The sequence below is a fragment of the Monodon monoceros genome, unplaced genomic scaffold (genome assembly GCF_005190385.1).
Source record: "Monodon monoceros isolate NGI ecotype Baffin Bay Population unplaced genomic scaffold, NGI_Narwhal_1 Super_Scaffold_10, whole genome shotgun sequence".
Classification (NCBI taxonomy): domain Eukaryota; kingdom Metazoa; phylum Chordata; class Mammalia; order Artiodactyla; family Monodontidae; genus Monodon; species Monodon monoceros.
The window spans coordinates 19,619,249-19,642,230 of record NW_021703766.1 but is presented as its reverse complement, the minus strand read 5'-3'; the positions used below and the strand labels follow the sequence as shown (position 1 = coordinate 19,642,230).

At 52.8% G+C, this 22,982-nt stretch overlaps 1 protein-coding gene across 6 annotated transcripts in view; it reads right to left on the bottom strand.

Annotated features, from left to right (window-relative positions):
• TK2 (thymidine kinase 2) overlaps nt 1–21,905 on the bottom strand; it is a 26,934-nt gene extending 5,029 nt beyond the window's left edge. For 3 of the 6 annotated variants that reach the window (XR_003791195.1, XM_029206174.1, XM_029206163.1), the window contains exons 1-8: nt 21,740–21,905; nt 20,460–20,497; nt 16,039–16,113; nt 13,626–13,679; nt 10,994–11,083; nt 8,694–8,767; nt 1,445–1,533; nt 791–870 (exon numbers count right to left, since the gene is read on the bottom strand). Coding sequence is in view for 3 of the 6 variants with exons in the window: in XM_029206174.1 (XP_029062007.1) it covers nt 791–870; nt 1,445–1,533; nt 8,694–8,767; nt 10,994–11,083; nt 13,626–13,679; nt 16,039–16,113; nt 20,460–20,497; nt 21,740–21,854 (615 nt within the window). In the remaining 3 variants the exon portion in view is untranslated. Of the gene's footprint in view, nt 1–627; nt 871–1,444; nt 1,534–8,693; nt 8,768–10,993; nt 11,084–13,625; nt 13,680–16,038; nt 16,114–20,459; nt 20,498–21,739 lie in introns of all 6 variants that reach the window. The other 3 variants (XR_003791196.1, XR_003791193.1, XM_029206180.1) reach the window with 3 other exon arrangements.
• Between the last annotated feature and the right edge of the window lie 1,077 nt (nt 21,906–22,982).

Genomic DNA, 22,982 nt, shown 5'->3' with positions numbered 1-22,982 from the left:
GGGAGGGGAGGGGGAGAGGGGGAGAGGGGGAGAGAGGGGAAGAGAGAGAGAGAGAGAGCATGTGTAGCCACAACTAGTTCTTTATGGCCAGAGCATGAAAGGCAGGGAGTGGAAGGGGATGAAGCCAATCATGCAGGATCTCGGATGGCATGCTACAAGTGGGGACTTTATCCTAGACAGTGGTGAGGCACTGAAGAGGGTGGGGTTAGGGAACTGCATGCGTGGTGTTCTGTACTGGGAACGTCACCCAAGCAGCAGTGTGGAGGATGGATTTCTGAGGGGGATGTGGATAGTGAGAGACCAGGGCAAGGAGAGCAGTCCAAGCCTGTCAGACAGCCCTGACTAGAGCTGATGTGGCCCTGAGCCAGAATCCAGAAGGGTGAGGCACTGGGCAGACACTAGTGAGTTTCACCTCCCAGCCAGGCACTGTGCCAAGCACTGGCAATGCAACAGCGAGCAAGTGGGCACGTCCTAGCGAGGATCCAGGGGACGGCACAAAGGCAAGCAATTTTCAGGAGGTGGACCAAACAAGTCCTGGGGACACCTGGGTGGGAACAGGAGAAGGGACGCCTCTGAGCCCCGGGGGTGCCCACCACTGAGTCTGGGGCCACAGGAAGTGAAGCAGACCTGGACACCGCACAGGGTCTCCAGCTCAGAGGAAGTCAGAGTTCACCCTCCAACGTGCTCAGTTCCTGTTTCTCTCCCTGAAACAACAGCACAATGATCTCACAGAGGGTGGGGCCAGGATGGGATGAAGTTGCACCTTTCCCCGGGTTAAAGGGGCTCTTACCAGTGGAATGACCTTCTCCTCTTCCCTGCATCTCATCTTTAGCCTCTGGTAACAGGTCTCAGGAGTGGTCTGGAGATAAACTGAGATTTTAAAAAACATATATGTGGCTTTAATTACTCTGTTCATGGCTTGGAAGTGAAAGTGAGGGGTAGGGGGAAGGAAGGCATGTGGGCAAGGGGTGGAGAGAAACATCTACCAGCAGCCCTGAGCAGGAGAGGCAGACCAGCTGTGTGGCCAAACAGGCATCTTGACCCTCATCCTGACTTTCATTCTCTTTCCACATCACCAGCCCCACAGGGTCACTGTGAAGCTGAATAGGTTCCGTACATTGCCAGAGCTTAGCACAGGGCCTGGCACCCGGCCTGTCTCAGTAACGGTCCAGGTTCTGTCCCTCCTCCCTCCTTTACAAACTAGAAAAAACCCATCATATCACAAGGGACTGAGGGGAAAGCAGTTTGAGGAACTGGCCAGGGTGCTTCTCCAGGAGGGACCAAAAGCCCCAGATTCTATCTGCCCTTTGGGAGAAGGCCGAGTCAAGGTAGGGGAAGAATTGCTTATGGTGAGGGCCCTGCCCACCGCCCCTGCTGCTTGAGGCCCAGCCAACCACCTCCTCACTGGGCCCAGGGGAGGGAGGCCAGGGAGGGACTGTCTCACCTATCAAGTCAATGGACACGTCGATGTTCCTCACAATCCAGTCAAACCATTCCGACAAGACCACATAGTCCACTTCAGGCATCTTCCCACTGTAACGAGAGTTATAAGGGTTTTATTATCCCATGAGAAAGTTCCTGGGCCTGTGCCGTTCCCCCAAAACATCTGGGCACTGCTTTTATTGCAAGGGCACTGCCAAGGGAACCATGACATAGTGTAATCACATGGTACTGGGCGGGTAGTGATGACAAGGACCCGAAACCTCCTGACCTCCCGCTGCCCAGGGACGGTCGATGGTATAATGCAGCAAGTATCTTGGCACTGCCCGAGGGGAGAATTCATTTGGGATTTGAACTCCAAGCCAAGGAAGGGGCTATGAAGCCTGTCCCCTGAGAACACAGACAGCGCTCAGGCTGGGAGGTGGAACAGCAAACCCGTTTCACCTCTAGAAATTTATTTTGTGGAAACAATCGTGGATGCCCTCCGTAGCACTATTTAAAAAATAATGAAAAACTAAATCATGGTACATCTGTCTAACAGAAAACCACACAGCAACTGAAAGACGATGCTATAAAATAATATTTAATGACATGGAAAATGCTCACAATCAAATTCTCATTATTCAATGAAAACAGGAGGATATAAAACTGTGCATATAGCACGACCCAACCATACTTTCAAGAGTATTCATCCACACATTTAGAAAGGAGACTGGAAAGAAAACCACCAAAAGGTTAACAGTGCTTTCCTCTGAACTGTAGGACTATGGGAGACATTTTTTTCTTTATCTCTTTCTGTATTTTCCAAAATTTAACAACATACTAGTTCTCAATTCGGGGCGGGGGTGGGGGGAAAATTACTACATATTTTAAGTAATAACTGAAAAAGAAAGAAAGAAAGAAGAAGCCCACAAGTGAGAGAGACCTGGCGTCTGTCCTCTGCCCTGGAGGAAATGAGCAGGGAAGAGCGGGAGGAGGGGCAGCAGCTGGAGGAAACAAACCAGGCAGCTGTGGGGTGACCCTCAAAGGCCCAGGAGAGGAATTCCTTTCAACATCCTCCACCCGTCTTGAATATCATCTTGGATCCACTCAGAACTGGGTTTGGCAAGGCGGGCTACGGGCGAGTGGAGGTGCCTGAGCTGTGTGCAGCTGGGGGTCTTCTGACTGCTGACTAAAGAAGGGGAGGCGGGGAAAAGAGGCCAGTGGAGCGGGTGGTTTGCAGCTGCCCCCGCCACGGGTGGTGAACTGACTCCCACCTGGGTGAGGGGGCAGGATGGGCGTGGAGGAAGGCGCTCTGAAGATGACAAGCTCAAGCAGCCCTGCCTGGGGGCCCAAACGATGGGGCGGGGCACAGACTGGAGGGGGACATCCTCCCCTAGTCCCTGAGACCACCAGACGCCCTCAGCGCAGAAGAGCTGTGCCTGGCAGAACATGCAGGGTGCCCGGGAGAACAGCAGGGGCAGACGGGCAGTTGTCGGCGCCTTGAGGGGTCTCAGGCATCAGACTTCAGCAGGGAGACCAGAGCAGACTAACGTGTGAGGACCAGCACCCGCCCCCACGAATAAGTCGGGAGGCTTTGTAGGGGAGGGGAGAGGGAGGAAGTCCCAGGACATTGCAGAAGGGACCAAAATTCAGATACTAAAGGTAACAACTTTGCGATCACAGCTCATATGGTTGCCCATCCCCCAATTCTTTCCTCCTACCTCCTTAAAAGTAGCCCATGGTCTATTCAGGGTCCATCCCACAGGCCTGAGTGTTCAGGGAAACCTGACCGCAGCCCAAGCTTCAGAGCAAACCAACTGGTCTGAGGGACGTCCTCTCCGCTGGCCAGGCTGAGTTGATCAGCCCAGGCCAAAGGGCCCAACCTGACCAGTGAGACATGAGGGAGGTTTGCTGGAGTTTATGGAAACCATGCTTCCTCATGCTTAGAGGAGAGCCACTGGCAAGACATCCACCCTCTGGCCAGCAATGAGAAGCCCGGTTCTGCCACAGGCATTGTGTCACCAAGAGGGAATCATATTGAGGACACAAACAAGACAGTAGGAAAACAGAGAGAAACAGCACTAGGGCCACCGAATGAAACCAGCCCCAAAGCCTGCTGTTAAGGCAGCCCGTGGCAACCTCAGTGTGGAGGCTGCTTTGAGCTGGGCTGCAGCTCAGCGCATTTGATATGCAGACACCAAACCACTCTTCTCGACATGCTTTCCTTCTCTGGAACAAAGCTGACTCCGAGGGAATGAGGATTTGCCAAAAAGCTGCTGCTGATCAGCCCCACTCGCTCCACCAAACACGCAGCCTGGGCACACAGCACAGACTGGCGACTCAAGGGTGTGGGCCAGTGAGCAGCACACATGGAGGGAAAGTTGCCCAATAGCCTCCCACGTCATGAACGCTGGACAGTTGGTGTGAGACTGCCCCTGAGGACTTCACCGGTGTCTGTAAGGCTCAAGGGAGGTTCTGTCAAATCCCAGAGCTGGGAGGATACCCTTAGCTGTGGCCACCGAACTGAGTCACAATTCAGGACACAGGTAGCACAGTGTTAACTAAAACCAAACCAACTGACACCACAAAAAGTGTTGGGGCCTGAGAGCCGCTGCTCTGCTGGAAATCGGCCCCAGGTGGTCTCAGGACACCTCCTGGGTGGCTCAGGAACCTCCCATTCTCACCTGGCCCAGGCAAACCCGGGAGGAAGCAGGTCCTCCCTTCCCGATGCTCTCCTTAGAGGTCCTCTAGACGGCTCCGGGGCAGCCTCCCTGAGGGCAGGGTCGGCAGGCAAACCTCCAGAAAACCCTTCCAAGACTGCCAGGAGCCATGTGCTGGGGGGTCCAGGACAACTGGCCACCGGCTGAGCGGAGTGAGGAAACGGAAGCTGCCTTCCATGATTCTGAGGCATGTCAGGCAGCGGGCGCTGTTTTGTCTGTATCTGCAGTTTTCCTCCTAGGAATCTGCCCAGCTCCTCCTTTGTCTGCCTCGAGAATGGGGCGCCCAGCAGCACCACCAAGGCACTGCTTTTATTTCCACAGAACACACAGAGGGCAGCACCTCTCTGCAGACCCACCAACGGTGGACTGAGGGGGTTTCATGGTGCCTTCCCCTTATCCTAGAGGGGCAAAATTGAGGTCATGAGTCCACACGAATCCTGCTGTTTTGTTTGGCACGGTTTGCTGCCGCCTTCCCCCTGAGGCCCAGAGACCATGGGTTAAAACTGAAACCACACACTCAAATGCCAGCCTCCTTGTACACATGACATTCTTTTGTTTCTCACAAGACCTTGTGAGGTCAATTTTAGCCCCAAGTTATAGATGAGGAAAACTGAGGCCCAGAGAAGCTCAGCCCAGCTCTGAGCCAGGGACTGAAGCCTGGCTCTCGGCGGCCCCCAAACCCATACGCTCCTGGCTGCACCACATGCCCCAACCCCACCTGCCCCGTCTGTCAGCTGAGGGGGCTGCCCCTGGGCCCGTCCAGTGTCTCTCTAGCCTCAGCCTGAGGAAAGCCACCGCTCGCAGGCCCATGACACAGGCAGTGAGTCCCCAGTCTGGCCTAGAGTGAGGAGGAGTCCAAGCCCCAGGGCCCATCAGGGCAGCAGGAGGATCCGCCTGTTGTTCCAAACGCAGGGCCTTAATGGATGTCCGCAACCCGCAGCCCCAGGTGAGTCAGTGTGTCACTTCCCCAGCTGGGCCCCATGCAATTCCCTTCCTTCTGTTCTTAGAAAACACCAACCAGGCAATCCTGTGAAACCTTTGTGTTCAATTAGCCCACAGGGTCGGGCCACACAGTGGCCTGTGTGGCCGCTTTAGCTGCCTGAGTCTTTCTCGCCACCTTCAGCTGTTCATTCCAGCACAGTGCCCACACCTCAGAAGTCCTTCAGGTTCTTTAAGTCTTTAAGGAGACTGTGGAACCAGAATCTTCCTTGTTGGCAATTAACCCCTGGTGGCATAATTGCATGTATGTTCTGCCCACCCCAAACTCGCTGGGGTGAGGATGCGGGCGGAAGAGGCGGGTCTCTCCCTGGAGGAGCTCCTCACTTGTCCAAGGCCCAAAAGGCAAGAAAGCCCTTCCAGAAATCTGGCTTTGGGGGATGCAGAAATGCAGAATGTGGGCTTTTCTGGGCACCCGAGCCTGCAACTGCAGACAGCAAAGCCACGCCTACCGTACTTCCTTCCATCCCAGTCCCTCCAGATTCCAAGCCAAGGCTGCAAGGGCTTCTGTGAAAGAGAGAAGGACCAACCCCAAGGCTGAAGGGGCAGCAACCATGCACCCCCTGCCTTGTGTAAGGGCTGTCCCCACACAAGCTCCCAGGCAAGAGCTGACCCCACACAAGCCGTCTTGTGGTTCCCAGTACCCAGCTGAACTTCCACAGGTGGGAACCAAAACATCCTATTCTGGCTATGAGCAAAGGATCCAGCCAAACCCAGTTCTAGGCGTCATTTGGTTTAGGCTCAAAATGATGGTAATCTGTATTTGGGGGGCATGGAAACATCTACTTTCGCAGCACCACTTCACTGTGGAAGGCCCACTGCATGGAGAGAAGCTGGGTTTCTAATGAAAGTGACCAAGAAGAAAGCCCACATCCTACCCTTCCTCCCACCTGTCACTTCTTTAGCTCTGGCTAGAAATGCTGTTTACTGTGCCTCCAAGAAGAAAACCTTTGGCCTACAGCTGCCTCACTCCTGACCTAGGAATACACCCAGAGACCCTGAAAACAAAGGTAATACAACAAAACCCCCAACAACCAAAATCTGAAGCCACAAACGTGAAATGAAGAAACTGCAGGTGGTGTAGGAAGCTGAGGAAATTCTGCTCCACGAAGAACTTTCACTCTGGCCGGCCACCTGCCCCACTGGCCCCCACAAAGACAGCCCGCAGGTCTTGCTTTCAACGACCCCTAAGGCCCAGGTGAGGCCCCAAGGAAGCCACGGGGCAAAACTCCCAGGGGAAAGGACCATGATTGGCACAGACGGCCCCTTGCGGGCCACCTGGCTGCGGCCTTCTTCAGAGGCTGCCCCTCCAAGTGTGACGCCAACCAGCAGAATGATAGCTACCCAGGGTGCTTTTCTGCTGCAAATGCAGGCTCTCGGGCCCCACCCTGGAAGCAGCACGGGTGCATTAACAAGATGCACGGAGTCTGTGGGAGAAGCTGAGTGTAGGGCCTGGGTGGAAAGGGGCAGAGGCCTGGTCCCCCGGAGCCAGCACACTGGGGACTCCCCTGGGCCTGAAGCCTCTGGCCTTACAGAGAGAAATCTAGATGTCTCACCACTTCCTCCTTCACTGCTGCCCCACAGAGCAGAGTGCAGGTCAGCCCCCCGGTCAGTTTCCTGCCCAACCAGGAAGGAGCAAGGCCTTTGAACCCCACGTGGTTCCTGATCTGCCAAACACGGTCAACAGTGCCCATCTCAGTGCTGCCTGGAGGGTTCAAACGGAAGGACAATAACTGTAGCTCCTGCCCACGGGTCCCTGCCCTGCCCCTCAACCACACGAGCCGTGCCTACTCTCAGGTAAGCTGGACCAGTCCCACAAGTGAATGGCCTGCACTGGGAAGGTGCCTCTTGGTGTCCCTGCCCGTGGATCTCTGCCGCCCAAACTCGGGCTCTCTGGGGAGCGTGGCTGAGTGAGGGGGACTCCCAGCCACGTGCTGAGCGCACCAGTTGTTACAACCACAGGGATATGTTAGGGGATAGAAGGCAAAGACTTCGAAGCGAAGTCTTCAAAGAAATTTCCAGTTAGTTAGCCGGCTGCTTCGGGTACGCAGGCTGGGAAAACCTGCAGGGAAGCGGCCGCCTGGGTGAGCGTTTCTCTGCTTTTGGAGACTTCAGGGAAAGGGTTTGAGGAGCACTGCCTTCTCTCATCTCCCTGAAACCAAAGTGGCGGATGGCCTGGCCCCCCTGGGCCCCCTCTTTGGGAAGCCCAAAACTGCCATTTTTGTAGGTCAAAATTCGTCAAGTGTTAATAATTTCATGTGGTTCAACCTATTAGAAGTTGTCTTGAATACCATGAAGAAAACCAACAGAAAGAAGTAATTAAGAATAACAAGAGGGGCTTCCCCGGTGGTGCAGTGGTTAAGAATCCACCTGCCAAGGCAGGGGACGTGGGTTTGAGCCCTGGTCCGGGAAGATCCCACGAGCCACAGAGCAACTAAGCCTGTGTGCCACAACTACTGAGCCTGAGTTCTAGAGCCCGCGAGCCACAACTACTAAAGCCTGTGCGCCCTAGAGCCGGTGCTCCACAACAAAGAGAAGCCACCGCAATGAGAAGCCCACGCACCGCAACTAAGAGTAGCCCCCGCTCGCCACAACTAGAGAAAGTCCACGCACAGCAGCAAAGACCCAACGCAGCCAAAAATAAATACAGAAAAGAAAAGAAGAAAAAGAATGAGAGGCTCAACCAACCTAGACAGGGAGGCTGGGACCACAGCTGCAGATGGGAGGGAACAGGGAGACAAGGTGTAGAGAGTGGAAGGCAGATATCAGGACCAGCTCTGTGAGGGAGTGAGGCTCAAAATTACCAAGAAGGGAGACGCAGAGAAGAAGCTGCAGCCCATTCCCCAAGACCCCCAAACATCGGCAGTCAACTGAGCGCAGGAGTGGAGGACCCCACACCTCTGAGGCCACAGCACTGAGGGCCACCAGAAGCCCCCCAGCTAGGTCTGTGTGACAGAGTCCGCTCCCGTGAGGGCAGAAGACAGCTGTCAGTGAAACCACAGCAAATATGCGGCACACTGCTGGACTGACTGCTCTAGTCGCTCTGCATCTTCACCCCTCCCTGTCTCCTCCCACCCTGCCATGTAACCCACAGGGCCCTGCCCCTCTCAGACTGGGGTGGGCCGGTGTGACCTGCTTTGGCCAATGGATGTTAGCGAACGTGAAGCAGAGACCTGAAAAAGAACTACGGTGCTTTTGATCTGCCATAGCCATGAGATGTGAACGCCCAGGCCAGCTTGCCGGTCCCAGGAGGAGGATCAGCAAGCAGATGAGAGATGAGTCACCCCCGTCACCCTCACCGGGCCACCCTAGACCAGCCAACCCCTGGACATATCATTGAGCCAGCCAAGGTCAGCAGAGCCGCCGGGCGGACCGCCCTGGACGGCCGAGCCATCAGCACGGAGAGCTGTCTGTCACTGAGGCTTTATGGTTGGTTGTTACACAGTGTTACTGTGGCAACACAGTAGGTACTCAGTATGTGTCAATTAGATAAATAAGTTTCATTTCTAAAAATTTAATGGTTTAATAAATTATCGATTGTGCAAACTACGGTACCTTCTATACAAGTTTTCTACAAAAACGTATCTTGCGCTGTGAATCGACCGTTCCATCAACCGTACAGGCAATGTCTACAAGAAAACAAAAAGTGATTCACTAACTCAGGCAAACAGGAAGGGGTCAGGAAGCCTTGAAGAATGCCTGTTGCTCCCCCTGCCTATGGTCTATGCTGAATACAAGAATTGAGAAGCCTCAGGAGAGGGAGGTGGACACCAGAGAACCGTGTGTCCCACGTTAGGCTCCCTGGGCCCTGAACCCTCCCCATTCCATACCCTGAAGCTCAGGTCAGTGCAGCAAGGCCGGGCGGAGGGCCTGTCAGCAGCAGCCTCCTTCACAGGAGGGGTGAGGCTCCAATGGACTGTGAGTTTGGGGAAGTGCTAGAAAAACTGCCAAGTGCCCCCCGGGAAAGTGGTGGCAAGCACAAAGTGCGGTGATTATCAGGGACCTAAATAGGATGCATTTGCTTAAGCAGAGGCACAGCTCCGAGAGAGCTGGGCTGTGGCTTTATGGAACCCCACCAGCATGCCTGCCAACTTCACCGCCTCCTCACAGGGCTGGCTGGGGATCACTGCAGCCCTTCAAAACTGGAAAGAACTGTGCCCAGGAAGAGGGAGGACGACACTGACGTGGCCCCTCTCTGCCAGCATGCACACACCCTCCGCAGAAGGCCTTTCCCTTTGTCCAGTGTCCCATTGGGAAGCTGGAGGTGCTCTTACTCTTGACACCAAGTGGGCAAACACTGCTCTCACTCAGCCTGGCCCACAGCACCCAATGGGACCTGGACCAGCAAATCAGAGGCTGATTTAAAGCCATAACCCAGGAATTTCCTGACTCTCCTATTTGTCTATCTGTCCACCTGCCTTCTTTTCTATTTTTCAGTCCTCTCCTTACTTATGACTCTCTGCTGTCCATCTTTTGCTAGTTCCCCATTTATCCCTCTCTCCTCCTCCTCCTCTTTCCTAGTCTGTCCATCTCTCTTTCTCTGCCTCCTTCCTGACAGATTTCCTTAAACAGAGGAACACACATACAGCCCGTTATATTCAGATATACTAGATACAATTTACATTTGCAATCAAGTGCCCACTCAGGAGAAGTAGGGTGCATGCCAACCTCAGACCATACTCTGACATGTATCTTTTAGACAGATTTTTGGGGAGATAGAAATTCATATGGTTCTGCTCATATCTTTTTCTATTATTAAAAGACACAGATTTGTAGAAGAATGATAGCTATGGTTGCAAGTGCCCAGCCTTGCATCAAACCACTGAATGGCTGTGTCAGAGAAACTGGCCGATGGATCTCCTGTCTCCTTCAAGGAGAGCCTCCAAAGCCAGTCTCTTAGGTGGTACTTGCCATTCTGAACCACGGGTGCCAATCAGATCTCTCAGTCAGCCTTTCTTCTAAGAGACTCTGCCCCTATTCACACCCTGCTGATGGAAGGGGCCTAAGTGGCTGTGCTTGTGACCTGCCCCAATACCTGACTGGACCAGGGCTGGACACCTGACCCAAGCTGAGCCAATCAGATTCTTTCTCTCAAGAACCTGAACTGAGAATGTGAACAAGCCTTGTGAAGGTTAGATCAGCAGCTCTCATGCAAACAAATTTGAAAACAAATGAGGGATGTGTTAAAATCACCTGGAGAGCTTGATAAAACCCAGACTGCTGGGCCTCACCTCAGAATTTCTGATTCAGCAGGTCCAGGATGGGGCCAGAAAACGTGCATTTCTAACAAGTTTCCAGGTGCTGCCGCTGCTCCTACTACAGGCACCACACTTTGAGAAGAGCTGAGTTAAAGGGAGTTGAGCCCAGGAGCGATCGGGTCATGAAGACTCGGGCTTACATGGCATCATAGCAAGTTCTTGGCTAGCTGAGGTTGGTGGGTGGGGGCACTGGAGCCTGGTCCTCAGAGAGCTGTACGAACAGAGACCTTCACCCCAGAGACAGAGAAGGCTGAGCAGCTCTGAAGGCCCAGTGGGGCTTCCTTGTGAGGTTTCCCTTCCTGGCAACCACATGCCACTCATTTGAAGAAAACTGTGTTTAAGAAGGTTGAAACCATGGGCTTCCCTGGTGGCGCAGTGGTTGAGAGTCCGCCTGCCGATGCAGGGGACACGGATTCGTGCCCCGGTCCGGGAAGATCCCACATGCCGCGGAGCAGCTGGGCCCGTGAGCCATGGCCGCTGAGCCTGCGCGTCCGGAGCCTGAGCTCCGCAACAGAAGAGGCCACAACAGTAAGAGGCCCGCGTACCACAAAAAAAAAAAAAAAAAAAGAAGGTTGAAACCAAGCATCTGAAATGTACCTGAGGACGAGTGTGCTGGTCCAGCATGGTGAGCTGCACATATGTCTGCAGCGTGAGGCCCCATCGACAGGCGTCCCGGTACATCAGACCCTAAAGAGGGGAGAATGCAGTGCTCTATCTGTAGGACTCCCAGCCCAGTCACAGAGTGGACAGAGACAGACACTGGAGCAGTTACAGGACAGCCTGGGAACAGCTATAATAGAAACCTATATAAAGTCCCAGGGAGCATTCATTCAGGCATTCAGTCATGTTCACTGAGCCCCTACAGCCTGCTCTCTATCCGGCAACCAGTGAGCCTGTTATATTACAGGAGCCAGTTATCATCACTCCCCTGTTCAGGACTCTCCCTGGCTTCCCACTGCATTCACAATGAAATCCAAAGCCCTTACCAAGGCCCACAGGGCCCTAGACAATCACTTCCATCTTCTCTTCTCTCCAACCATTCTTCCTTTGGCTCTGTGAGCTTCCAACCACATGAGCTTCCTTACTGTTACCCAAACACCCAAGTGTGATTTCAACTCAGGGCCTTTGCATCTGCTGTGCCTTCTGTCTGGACACTCTCCCCCAGATACCTGCACTGCTCCCTCCCAAGCTTTGTTTAGGTTTCTGCTCAAATGTCACTTTGTCAGAGATGCCTTCCCAACCATCCTCTCTAAAACAGAATCCACCCCCTCAATCACTCTCTACTGCGTGTAGATACAAAATACTTCCTGCTCCATGTTCCACTTGCTAATAATCCTATTCTGGAGCTTCCCTGGTGGCTGAGAGTCCGCCTGCCGATGCAGGGGACACGGGTTCGTGCCCCGGTCCGGGAAGATCCCACATGCTGCGGAGCGGCTGGGCCCGTGAGCTGTGGCCACTAAGCCTGCGCATCCAGAGCCTGTGCTCTGCAATGGGAGAGGGCACAGCAGTGAGAGGCCCGCGTACCGGAAAAAAAAAAAAAAAAAAAAATCCTATTCTGCCCTTTTCCACATTTTTGCTTCTTTTTCTCTTGGTGCTAACTAATGAAACTCCGGTGCTCTGCATTGAAAACTGCTAACTCCTCACTGCGGGTGAAAGAATCTCAGAAAAGTTAGGAGAAACACTCCCTCTTGCCTGACAGCTGCAGAGAAAAAGACCCTTCTGCATCAGAAAACCGATTCAGATAAAGTGATGACCTGAGACTTTTCACAAAACTATCAATCTTGCTCCTCTGTCTAGAGTGGAAACTTGTGTAAAAATATCTAATTCTATTGTTTTTTTAATTATAAAACTGTCATTGGCAATGCTCTTTGTGCCACGGATACTCAGACTTCTGAGACTGGGACTGGGTCCTGTGAATGTCACCTCTAACCCCTAACGTCTGCAACTCTAGTTGTCTTACATAACGATCCAGCCCTGGTTCCTCCCAGTTTCCTAGAAGACAGGAATGTTTCTGAGCTTCCTTGTATGCCCACGACTGGCATTCCATCTTCTCCCCCTTGCTGAGAGGTGAAACTCTTTTCCTGTCTCTGGGATTCTTTATTCAAAAGCTCTGAGAGGTTTTGCCTTATTTACATAATATCCTTTTACCTGCTTTAGATGCCTTCTTGGCTCCTGTCACCACCCGCCATATCACACACTTTTTAATTGCCTTCTGCCTCCCCACACTGGGATATTAGGGCCAGCAGAGCAGAAGCTTCAAGGTGCTCACTGCCCCAGCGTCTAGAATAGTGTCTGGCACATGGCAGGCATGCAATGAATACTGGCTGAATCAATCAGTGAACAAGCACCTACTAAGTGCTCAGCACTGTGCTATGTTCTAGCAAACAACGGTGAGCCAAATTAGACACAGTCCCTGCCCTTAGCGGAACTCAGAGTCTAAAGAACCACACAAGGAGATGCCATTTGTGTTGCTAGAAATGACGGGACGGCACAGGCTCCCCCTAGTCCAAGGTTCAAACCTAGATCTGTCATTTACCAGCTCTGTGACCTTGGGCAACCTATTTCAGCCATGGTTTCCTTACCTGAAAAACGAAACTAATCGTTCCTCCATCATGGGACAGTAGCCCAGAACCAGCATCCCTTTCTTGAGCTCACTCTTACAGGACCCAGACTCCACCCACCTCTTTCAAGCAGCCAGAGTTGAGCCTTCTGAACAGGAAGGAGGTGGGAGGGGCACAGGCACATTACAGCCCCTACTTGCTAGGTCCACCCTTGGGAAAGCAGACGGGTAGCTTCAGGGTGAGCCTGAGGCAGCCCCTGGGCATTGGCAAGTGCAAACCCCAATCAGAGGTTTACCAAGGAAGCTAGTTACTTAGGGACAGGTCCTGGGGGGCTAGGCCTGAGGAGACCTGGGTTTCTTCTAGGAGAGGGTGGGGTAAGAATGAGCAGCAGGAGAAGGACCCCCCGGTAGCTGGGGCCGACCACTTGGGATAGTTTGGGATAGCTGACAGGAGGTCCCTGGGCTCCTTACATGCCCAGCCAGGCCTCAAAGAACCTTGACCTCAGACCATCGACATGCCGCCATTTTCCCTTTGTCCCCTCCCTCTCCCCCACCACCCAGCGAAGAGCAAGGACACGTCTGGACAGGGTGCAGGCTCAGGCACCAGCAGCGCTGCTCCTGCACACTTAAGGGGCAGCTGGCGGTTCACGCATAGAACAACACACTCACCAGAGGATTATGGCCTCGGACATTTCTCCACTTGGGCACGGGCTCCGTTAACACCTGTCAGGAAAGAAAACATCAGAGAGCTGCTACTCCTCAGTTCTGAGCTCTGTGAAGGCTCGTGTTAGGGGTGGGATCGGGGAGAGAGTCAAGATTTGGGCGCCCAGGGTGGGCCAAAATAGTGGAGCAACCCTCCCTGCGAGGCCACAACTCCATGCAGACGTGGCTCCAGGCGCAGCTTCGAGAAATGACTTGAGAACCACTCTGCCCACCCCTGTATACGAGCATATGCACACGCCACTTCTCCTGCTGCCACAGGAGCTCCCGGGGGCAAGTGGGTTCTCCCAATCCCCCCTCCACGTGTTCCACCCTGCCCCTTACTGCCCACCACATCAGGAAGGCAGGGAGGTGAGAGAAGCCAAGAGGGAGGCTGCTTCTTGCACTTCAGGCTGCAGCTTGCACCCAGCTTCCGGCCTGGAGGCTCTCCAGCGACCACGGCAGCGTGCTCTGCCTCCCTTTCCTCCCTCTGATCTCTGTGTTGGGCACACTGACGGCAAAGAGTCCTGTTTCTTTAGTAGCCTCCCTAAGCTGTGCAGGTGTGTGCCGGAAAGGATTTAAATGGTGCCCTTGGGGCTTCCCTGGTGGTCCAGTGGGTAAGACTCTGTGCTCGCAATGCAGTGGGTCCGGGATCGATCCCTGGTGGGGGAACTAGATCCCGCATGCATGCCGCAACTAAGAAGTCCGCCTGACGCAACTAAGACCCTGCATAGCCAAAATAAATAAATAAGTAAATGGTGCTCTTGGGGCCAAGATTTTGAGAATATCCGGATCCCTCTGTGGACCTTCAAGTCCATGTGAGTAGGTGCCACAGGTCACAAGAGACCAAAGGAAAGCAATGCATGGGACCCTTGAAGAGTAACCTCCCCCAACCTTTTACCCCTCTGTGCCTTTGCTCATGCTGTTGTTCTGCCCAGTATGCCCACCTCACCTCATTTCACCTCAACTTTCATTACATGGAAAACTCCTATACATCCTTCAGAATCCAGTTCAAATATCCCTTCCTCTGTGAATCATTCCCTGTTCCTCCCAACCTCCCTCTCCTTCTTCTGGGTCTTCAGCACTCTGGTCCTGTCCCCTGAGTAGCATATGCTGTACCACTCAGGCCCACCAGAGGCTGGGACACAGGCAGCCTTGACCTGTGCCCCATCTGTGGCACTGTCACTCAACAAATACTGAGCACCCACTGTGCCAGGTGCCAAGGATTCAGCAAGAGAAAAACTACCCCAGCCCTGCTTTCATGCTTTCAACTTTAAACTTACTGGGGAAGCAGACATTAATCAGGTCATCACAGAAAGCAACACATATTTTCAAACCCCGAGAAGTAGTACAAAATAAGGATACAGGGCTTCCCTGGTGGCGCAGTGGTTGAGAGTCCACCTGCCGATGCAGGGGACATGGGTTTGTGCCCCGGTCCGGGAAGATCCCACATGCTGCGGAGCGGCTAGGCCTGTGAGCCATGGCCGCTGAGCCTGCGCTTCCGGAGCCTGTGCTCCGCAACGGGAGAGGCCACAACAGTGAGAGGCCCGCGTACCACAAAAAAAACCAAAAAACAATAAACAAAACAAAACAAAAAGGATACAGAGGAGCCAGAAGAACCTACACCATGGAGGGTAACCTAGCTGGGGAGGTCAGAGAGCAGAGCTGAGATCTGAAGGCTGGGTGGTTTTCCTAAAGCCAAAAAAGCTCTGCATACTATAGAGCCAAACAAGGGCATGGCCCCTGGAGCAGACAGCCTGGGCTGGGACATGGCATCACATGCACTAGCCATGCGACCCTGGCCAAGCCATGTCACCTCACTGAGCCTCAGTTTCCTCCTCTGCAACTGAAGTAGTAACAGGACCTGTCTCATAGCGACTACTCCTGTAAGAATGAAATCAATTAGATAATGTAACGACGCCTCAACACAGTGCCTGGCATAGAGTATTGCCCTCATTAGCTGTTCACTCTCCTTGCTGACGGTACTGTTGTTGTACATTGGCTCCAAGGTGTTCAGTGAGAATACACGTGCTTCTAAAGCGTCAGCGAGAGTTACACAGCTCAGGACAGGTGTGTCGGGAGTCCCCCAGACGCCCGCCTCCCCGGGTCTGAGGAGTCACTAGGAGGACTCACAGGATACAGCATATAGTCATACTCATAGCTAAGATTTATTACAGTGAGAGGTGACAAAGCAGAATCAGCCAAGGAGAAGGGTGTGTGGAGCAAAATCTGGGGGAAAACCAGGCACAAGCTTCCAAGGGGCCTCTCCCTCCTCTCACACAGGACGCGTTCCCCCAGCAACATTTCTATAGGTCCGGTCTGCACCCTTTATAAATGCACCAAGCTTTTGCAGGTTCCTTCAAACCTGGCATGGAAGCTGTACCTCGATGTCCGTTGTGTTGGAGAAGAACTCCAGGCACGTCGTCTTCCCGCTTGCAATATTGCCCTCGACACATATCTAGCAAAAGACAAACACATGTTAGGATCAGAAATCGAGTGCCTGGGGGAATACCAGGAAGAATTTCTAGGGAAGGGCTCAGGTGAACAGCATAATTGGTTCAGCCCAAGACTCCAGTGTGTACACGAAAATCCCTCTGGAGGAAACCCCCAAGGTCCTGTTAGTAATAGCAACCACCTGATCCTTCCCCTCAGTGGCAGGCTCCAGGCCCACCGCTGCTAGCCACCAGGCCACTGCCCTCCGGGACAGACACTCCCTTAGGTCAACCCCTAGATCCCACACAGCTTGCCCTCGGCCGCGCTAGCTCTGCCCTTCCCTAGCTCAACTCCTCAGTCTATTAGATTTTAGGCCTAAATGTCCTGCCTCCTTCACCAGAACCTAATGGGTTTAAGGATGGGAAGCATGTGTACGTTACCTAGAACCTAATGCATTGCTCTGTGCAGAAAAACATGCTTGGCCATGGACTGGAAGGTATGAGGACAGGAGAAAAGGACTAAGATGGGCAACATACACCAATCCTGCACTTAACCTTGCCAGGACCTGAGAAGCGGGTTCTAACATTTTCACAGAAGAGAAAAATGAGGCTCTAGAAGGGCATAAGGCAAGGAGTAGAGCTTGAACGTTCACTCTGCTCACACTAAGTGTACTGGGGGGAAGGGGTTGTCTTGGCACTGGTGGGAGGAGTCTACCCATAAGAAAGACAAGGAGCCTCCTACAAGTACCCCACTGCAGGGAAAGAAAGCAACTGAAGCTGTGGTTCTCAGTCTTACGTATGTGCTAGAATCACCTGGGAACCTTTAAGAATCCACAAAAGGAAGCCACAACCCAGGCCAATTCTGGCATGATCTCAGGGTGGGACTCAGGCCTCAGTACCTTGGAAAGCTCTCCAGGTGATTTCAACATGGAGGAAGCTGAGTACCACGGACCCATGGCAGGGTTTCTCAACGAGTGGTCCACAGACACCCTGCTCCAGAAGCACCAGCAGAGCACCCAGACCCTCTCAATCAGACTCTGGGTTGGGACCCTTGAATCTGCTGTCCAGCAATTCTGACAAAACGCTGCTCAGCCAGGACTGCTGGTGACACGGGCCAAATGGCTTTGGTTCCATCAGACCACGAGAGGAAATGGGCAGTTCCACATATGTGAGAAGACAAACTTGCCCTTGACAACACATATTACATGTCCCCTGGGGTACACACAGCCAGAGGGGACCTGTCCTGCTGCACAGTGACCTTTACACCCAGGTTGGAAGCACCCACAGAGAAACGTGGGCCACTTAAGTGACTTGCCCTAGGTGCCAGGGTTGGCGGGGGAAAAAGCTAGAATTCACACCTAGGCCTGGCAACTCCCTTCTCATGACCCCAGTGGAGCCTCAGTCACACCCTGCATAAAGCACAGGGGCACGGTGGGCTGTCTCACCTTGCCCCACCTCTACAAACTCTCGCCAGCAACTGGACTCTCTCTCAGTTGGCTGCAAAGATTTCCTCCTGCCTTGATCCTAACGGCTACCTAGGAGAGCTGGACGGACAACTGCAGTTCCAACAGAGGCCTGGCCCTCCAATCCGGGCTCCCTGTCAGCTTACTCCTTCAGCACAAGAAAACACAGTGAATGTGCAAAAGGGAGACCCCGTCAGGGCACCAGTGGATTTTATTTTTATTGTTGTTCTTTAAAGGAAACAACTTTTCCTAGATATTTAAAAAGAGCTCAACCTAGACATCATTCTGCACAGACTGTTTCTTTCCTGTTCATTGCAAGGAACATGTTATTGAAATCCCTACTGTTGGATGTTACATTCTGTCCAGTTACTTTTATTATAAAACTGTGTTGTGACACCCATTTTTTTGATATGATAAGCTGTGCTGTGGTGAACATTCCTGTACATAAATCCTTGTCATTGGCTCTGATTATCCCCTTCAATAGACTTCTAGAAATATAATCAGTGCATCAAAGGATAGGTGAGTTTTTACAGCTGTTGATGCATGATGCCAAGTCACCCTCTAAAATGCTGACCCAATTCACACCCCTTTTAGAAGGAGGAGAGTGAGCCTATTAACATACTGTGCCAATGCTGGGCATACCCCGTCCTAAATCTTCATTAATTTCATTGTTAATAATAATAATGTCTACAAAATTAGCCCCTGTGGGTTCTGTGCTTTGCAAACATTGTCACATTGATCCTCACAACAATCACAGCTATGAATATTTGCACAGATGGGGAAACTGAGGCTCTAAGAGGTGAAGGACTTATCCACCTCCACTGAAGAGCAGAGCTGGGACTGGAACCAGGTCTGAGGTCTGATCCACAGCTTTCATCACTCCATCTCCCAAAGCATTCTTTCTCTGTTAGGGAGGTTGAGCACTTTCTTATGTTTATTAGCCATTAATAAATTCACTCAGGAAATGTCTGTTCAGACTCTGTTCACCTGAAAACATTAGTCATTTCTTTTTAACCCGACTTTGGAGTTTATTTTGTAATTCTGTGGTGGTGACTCACTTCGCAGCTGCAGCTCAGCCCAGATATTCCCTGTCCTGTCCAATCCCATGGGATGTCCCATGGGCACCTCAATTTATCACCCCCCAACACCCACATATGGCTTCTCCTCCCGTTCCTGTCCTCAGGAAAGGCTGCACCATCCACCCAGACACCCTCAAGGCCCTGGATATCTTCTCTCCTCACCCAGCAACTCAGCAATACCTCTGGGCCCCACTTCCTACTCACCTGCAGAACCTGGCCTGTCTCCTTGGCCCCTAGTTAAGGTCTCTAACCCTCCTTGTGGGAGCAGCCTCCCTGCTGGCCTCTCCCCCTCCAGTCCAGCCCAGCCAGGTCCCTCATCCCCTATCCATGGTCCACCACCTCTTCCTGAGACGCAAACCAGATCACAGCTGGTGAAGTCTTTCAGTGGCTCCGAGAGCTGGGATCTGTCTCCGGTCCTGTTTCCCGACCCCCAGGCCCTCCCCAGCCACCTCTCTGGGACTGGCCACAAGCCTCAGTCTCTCATCCCTCTGTGACTTACCCCTACAGTTCCCTCTGCTCCAACACTCCTGCTTCGCCCTCTCCTCCTTCTCCCAGGAGGCCTCAAGTCTCCCCTCAGTCATCATCCTCTAGAAGCCCTGCCTACTCCCTGTTGTTCCAGATCCACCATTGTCCTATTCACTGCCATCCCCCCCATCCAACCACAGGCTCACTAACAACAGGGGTTGTTGGATTCCCAGGTCCCCAGGTCCACACAGGAACTCAAAGGATTTGAATGACTAAGAGCAGCCCTGGGCCTGAACGCAGGCTCCACATCACTTCCCATGGACCACCTACTGTGTGTCTGGGGTATAACAGATCACACCCAGAAAGCACCTAGGACAGGCCCGGCTCACAAGAATGCTGGCTCAATAATTAATAGTACAATACTGCATCAATTCCCATCCAGCTCAACTTACCAACCCCTTCCCCCTGCTATGATGCCTATGCCATACCCCATCCCACCTCTAGTTTCAACAAACTTCCATAAATCTCAAGCATTTTCATCACCAGTTCTCTCCGTGTGACTTCACTCCTTCCCAGGCCCTCTCCATCACCCCAAATACCCCAGGGGGCCTCCCCACACCTTCCGCTTTCTGCATATCCCAGCCAAGGTACTCCTGCCCACACCCTCCAAGCAAATCCCTTTCCAGCCATATCTACCAACTTCCAGCTCCCTTAAGGAACTGAGCCTCTGGATCAACGGTGACCGAAATACTGCTCCCCACCGCAGCCTGCTAAAGTCTTAAACATCCCATGGGCATGTCCAGTTTGACCCTCCTTTGACCTTCAACCTCACACCAGCCACAGTCCCACCCCAGAGCTAGCACCTCCAAGTCACTGCACTGGTGGAACCCTTGTCTGTGGACCCCCATGAATTCTCTGTTATCCCTCCCCCACCCACCAGTCTCAGCACTGGTATTCTGGGGGCAGCGGTCAGCAGACCTGCCCTCACAGCCAGGCTGCCACCCACTAACCCAGTCAAACTAAACTTCCACTTTTCAAATCTCTTTGTAATCATTCATCAAGCTAATAGCCCAAATCCACCTAAAGGCTATGAATACATGTATTCTCCCACCTGTGTAGATTCTCAGGTAGGACATACCAGAAACTAGTAACAGAGGTGGTCTCTGGGGAGGGAGTCTGGAGCTCAGGAGTGGAGACAGACTTCCTTATCCCTGGAGATCCTCTTGTATTCGTTTTTTTAACTATGTGCACATAGTTTAAAAAAACTTCACTCCCCTCCTCAAAACATGTGTGTATTATGCATGTGTGTTTATTACACATATATAATCCTACACTGGAAAGAGTGCACATAAGAGGGAGACTTACCACTGATTTTTTCTCTTTTTCATTTTCTCTACCTTTATCTAGAAAAGAAAGGAAATGAATTTTTTAACTTAGTTTTAAATAGCTCACTCTTGGGCTTCCCTGGTGGCGTAGTAGTTGAGAATCTGCCTGCCAATGCAGGGAACACAGGTTCGAGCCCTGGTCTGGGAGGATCCCACAGGCCGCGGAGCAACTAGGCCCGTGAGCCACAACTACTGAGCCCGCGCGTCTGGAGCTTGTGCTCCGCAACGAGAGGCTGCGACAGTGAGAGGCCCGCGCACCGCGATGAAGAGTGGCCCCCACTTGCCACAACCAGGGAAAGCCCTCGCACAGAAACGAAGACCCAACACAGCCAAAAATAAATAAATAAATAAATTTTTAAAAAAATTTAAAAAATAGCTTACTCTTCTTTGTCCTAATTTTCTAAACCACGACAAAAACAGTAATTTTTATGCTTGCTCCCTGGCCTAAAAATGTTTTCCAGTGACACCTGGGACCCTCCCTAGGTGGACGGAGGCAGGCCTACCACTGCTATCTACCTGTGTGACACTGAAACTGCCGCCGGGGTCCTGTTGGCACGTCAGGGCCCCAACTGTGCTCAGTTTTGGTCACTTAGTATATTCTGCTTTCCATTTTCCACACATTTTATATTTATGATCCTCACTGATGGGTGTCCAGCTAGTTAAAACGTAGAGTTACCTCCACTCGTAGCTCCGGGGAAAGAGTGGTTGGCGGGTGGGCCACTGAAACCCAGGGGTGGGTTTCAGCACAGGACTGAGGCTTCTCCTGCAGGCCCGGGGTTGACATCGCGGCCCACCCACCCCACAGGGGTTCTCAGGTGCCACTGAACACCCCGAGGCCAAAGAACGCCAGAACTTGGCCACAACAGGGGCTCTCACTTCTGAAGGGGAGGGTCTCCACTCCCAGCGGGAGAAACAGCGCACCGAGCCTAACCCATCCACCGCTCGCCGGCATCTCCCCCAAGGCCCAAAGAATGGGCCCAGGAACCTTGGGGGAGGGGGGTTCTTTCCGCTCTTTAGAGGGCTCCCCAGCTCCGAACAAGAGTTGGGCCCGGAGCCCCAAGGCCCCACCCGCTCCCTGCCGGCTGGCGTCTGGGACACCAGCCAGCGACCGCCCCGCCCCTCCCCCCAGGTCGACCGAGGAAATCCCGGCGCCTCGGAGAAGGGGTTTCGGGTTCAGGCAGGTTCCGCGAGCTGAGGGCGCGGAGTGGGGCTGAGGGCCGCCTCCGGGACGCCAGCAAAGGGAACTGAGAGACGCGTTACCCCGAGGCCAGGCCCAACGCTGCGCCCTTGGCAACCCCGGGCTGGACGCGGGGCTCCCGGGCCTGTCGCGGCGCAGCGCCCGGGAAGCCCAGCTCCGCAGCGTCCGCAGCAGCATTGCCCCGCGGGCGAATCCACCGGGCCTGACCTTCCTTCCGGCGCACGTCGGCGAAAGCGCGGCCCAGCGACTGGGCCCGCCTCCGCGCACCGCCTCCAGCCCCGCGCCCGCCCCGCCCTGCCGGCTCTTAAAGAGACCCCGTCTCATTTCACCCTCTCTCCGAGAAGGTGAGGGGTTCGCCCTTTGCAGCCTGGAAATCTTCCCGCCAACGAGACGCTGTTAGAATGAACCCATGATTTGGCAAGACTCGGGGCATGGGTGGCCAATAACACCAATGACTGATTGGTTAATTAACTATTGGAGATTAGTTAATTGAGCATCTGTTGTATCCAGGCACCTGGCACGCAAGGTGTCATTTATTCTTCCCAACAACCGTATAGGTGGATATTGTCAATCCCATTCTCCGGGCTTAGCTGATCCTTGGAAACTTAGGTAACTCGTAAAAAGTGATCAGAAGCATTCATTAAGGGGTGGAGCTGGAATTCAAGCTCATCTATCTTGCTTCACAGCCAGCACTCTTTCCTCTGAACTTTGACATTTCCAGGGTCTATACTGTAAATATATTAGATCCCTCAGGAAGTTATTTTAAAAAAAAACGAGAACAGGCCCCAAATGGAGTCGCTTATGCTAAGCCCCACTCACCAAACCAAGGCTTAATTATACTTTTGGCTCTCCAGTCAATCAGGCTTCGTCTGATCAGCACTAGTTAGGTGACCTGCCTGATAGACCCCCTGCCATGCCCTAAAGAAAAGTAACCTTGCAATAACCAACTTCCTTGTTCTCGCTCCCTTCTGCCTATAAAAGTCTTTCATTTTGTACAGCTCTTCAGAGCTCCTTTCTATGTTAGATTGGGTGTGATACTTAGCAGGATCCTGTGGGGCTCCTGGGCACAAAAGTCTTTCTATGTGCCCCATCTCTTTGATTACAGGAAATAGGCTTCATTCAGCCTCTATGACCTTCCGTAAATTCCATCTGGCATGTTCAAGCAGCTGCTAATTAGGGAAGGGAGGGGATGCAAGACAAAGGAGAAACAAACAGTCAAGAGAAACAATAAAAGAAAAAGAGAGAGAGAGAGACAATAAAAAAAAAGAGAGAGGGAGAGAGAAACAATAGTGCAGACTTGGGGCA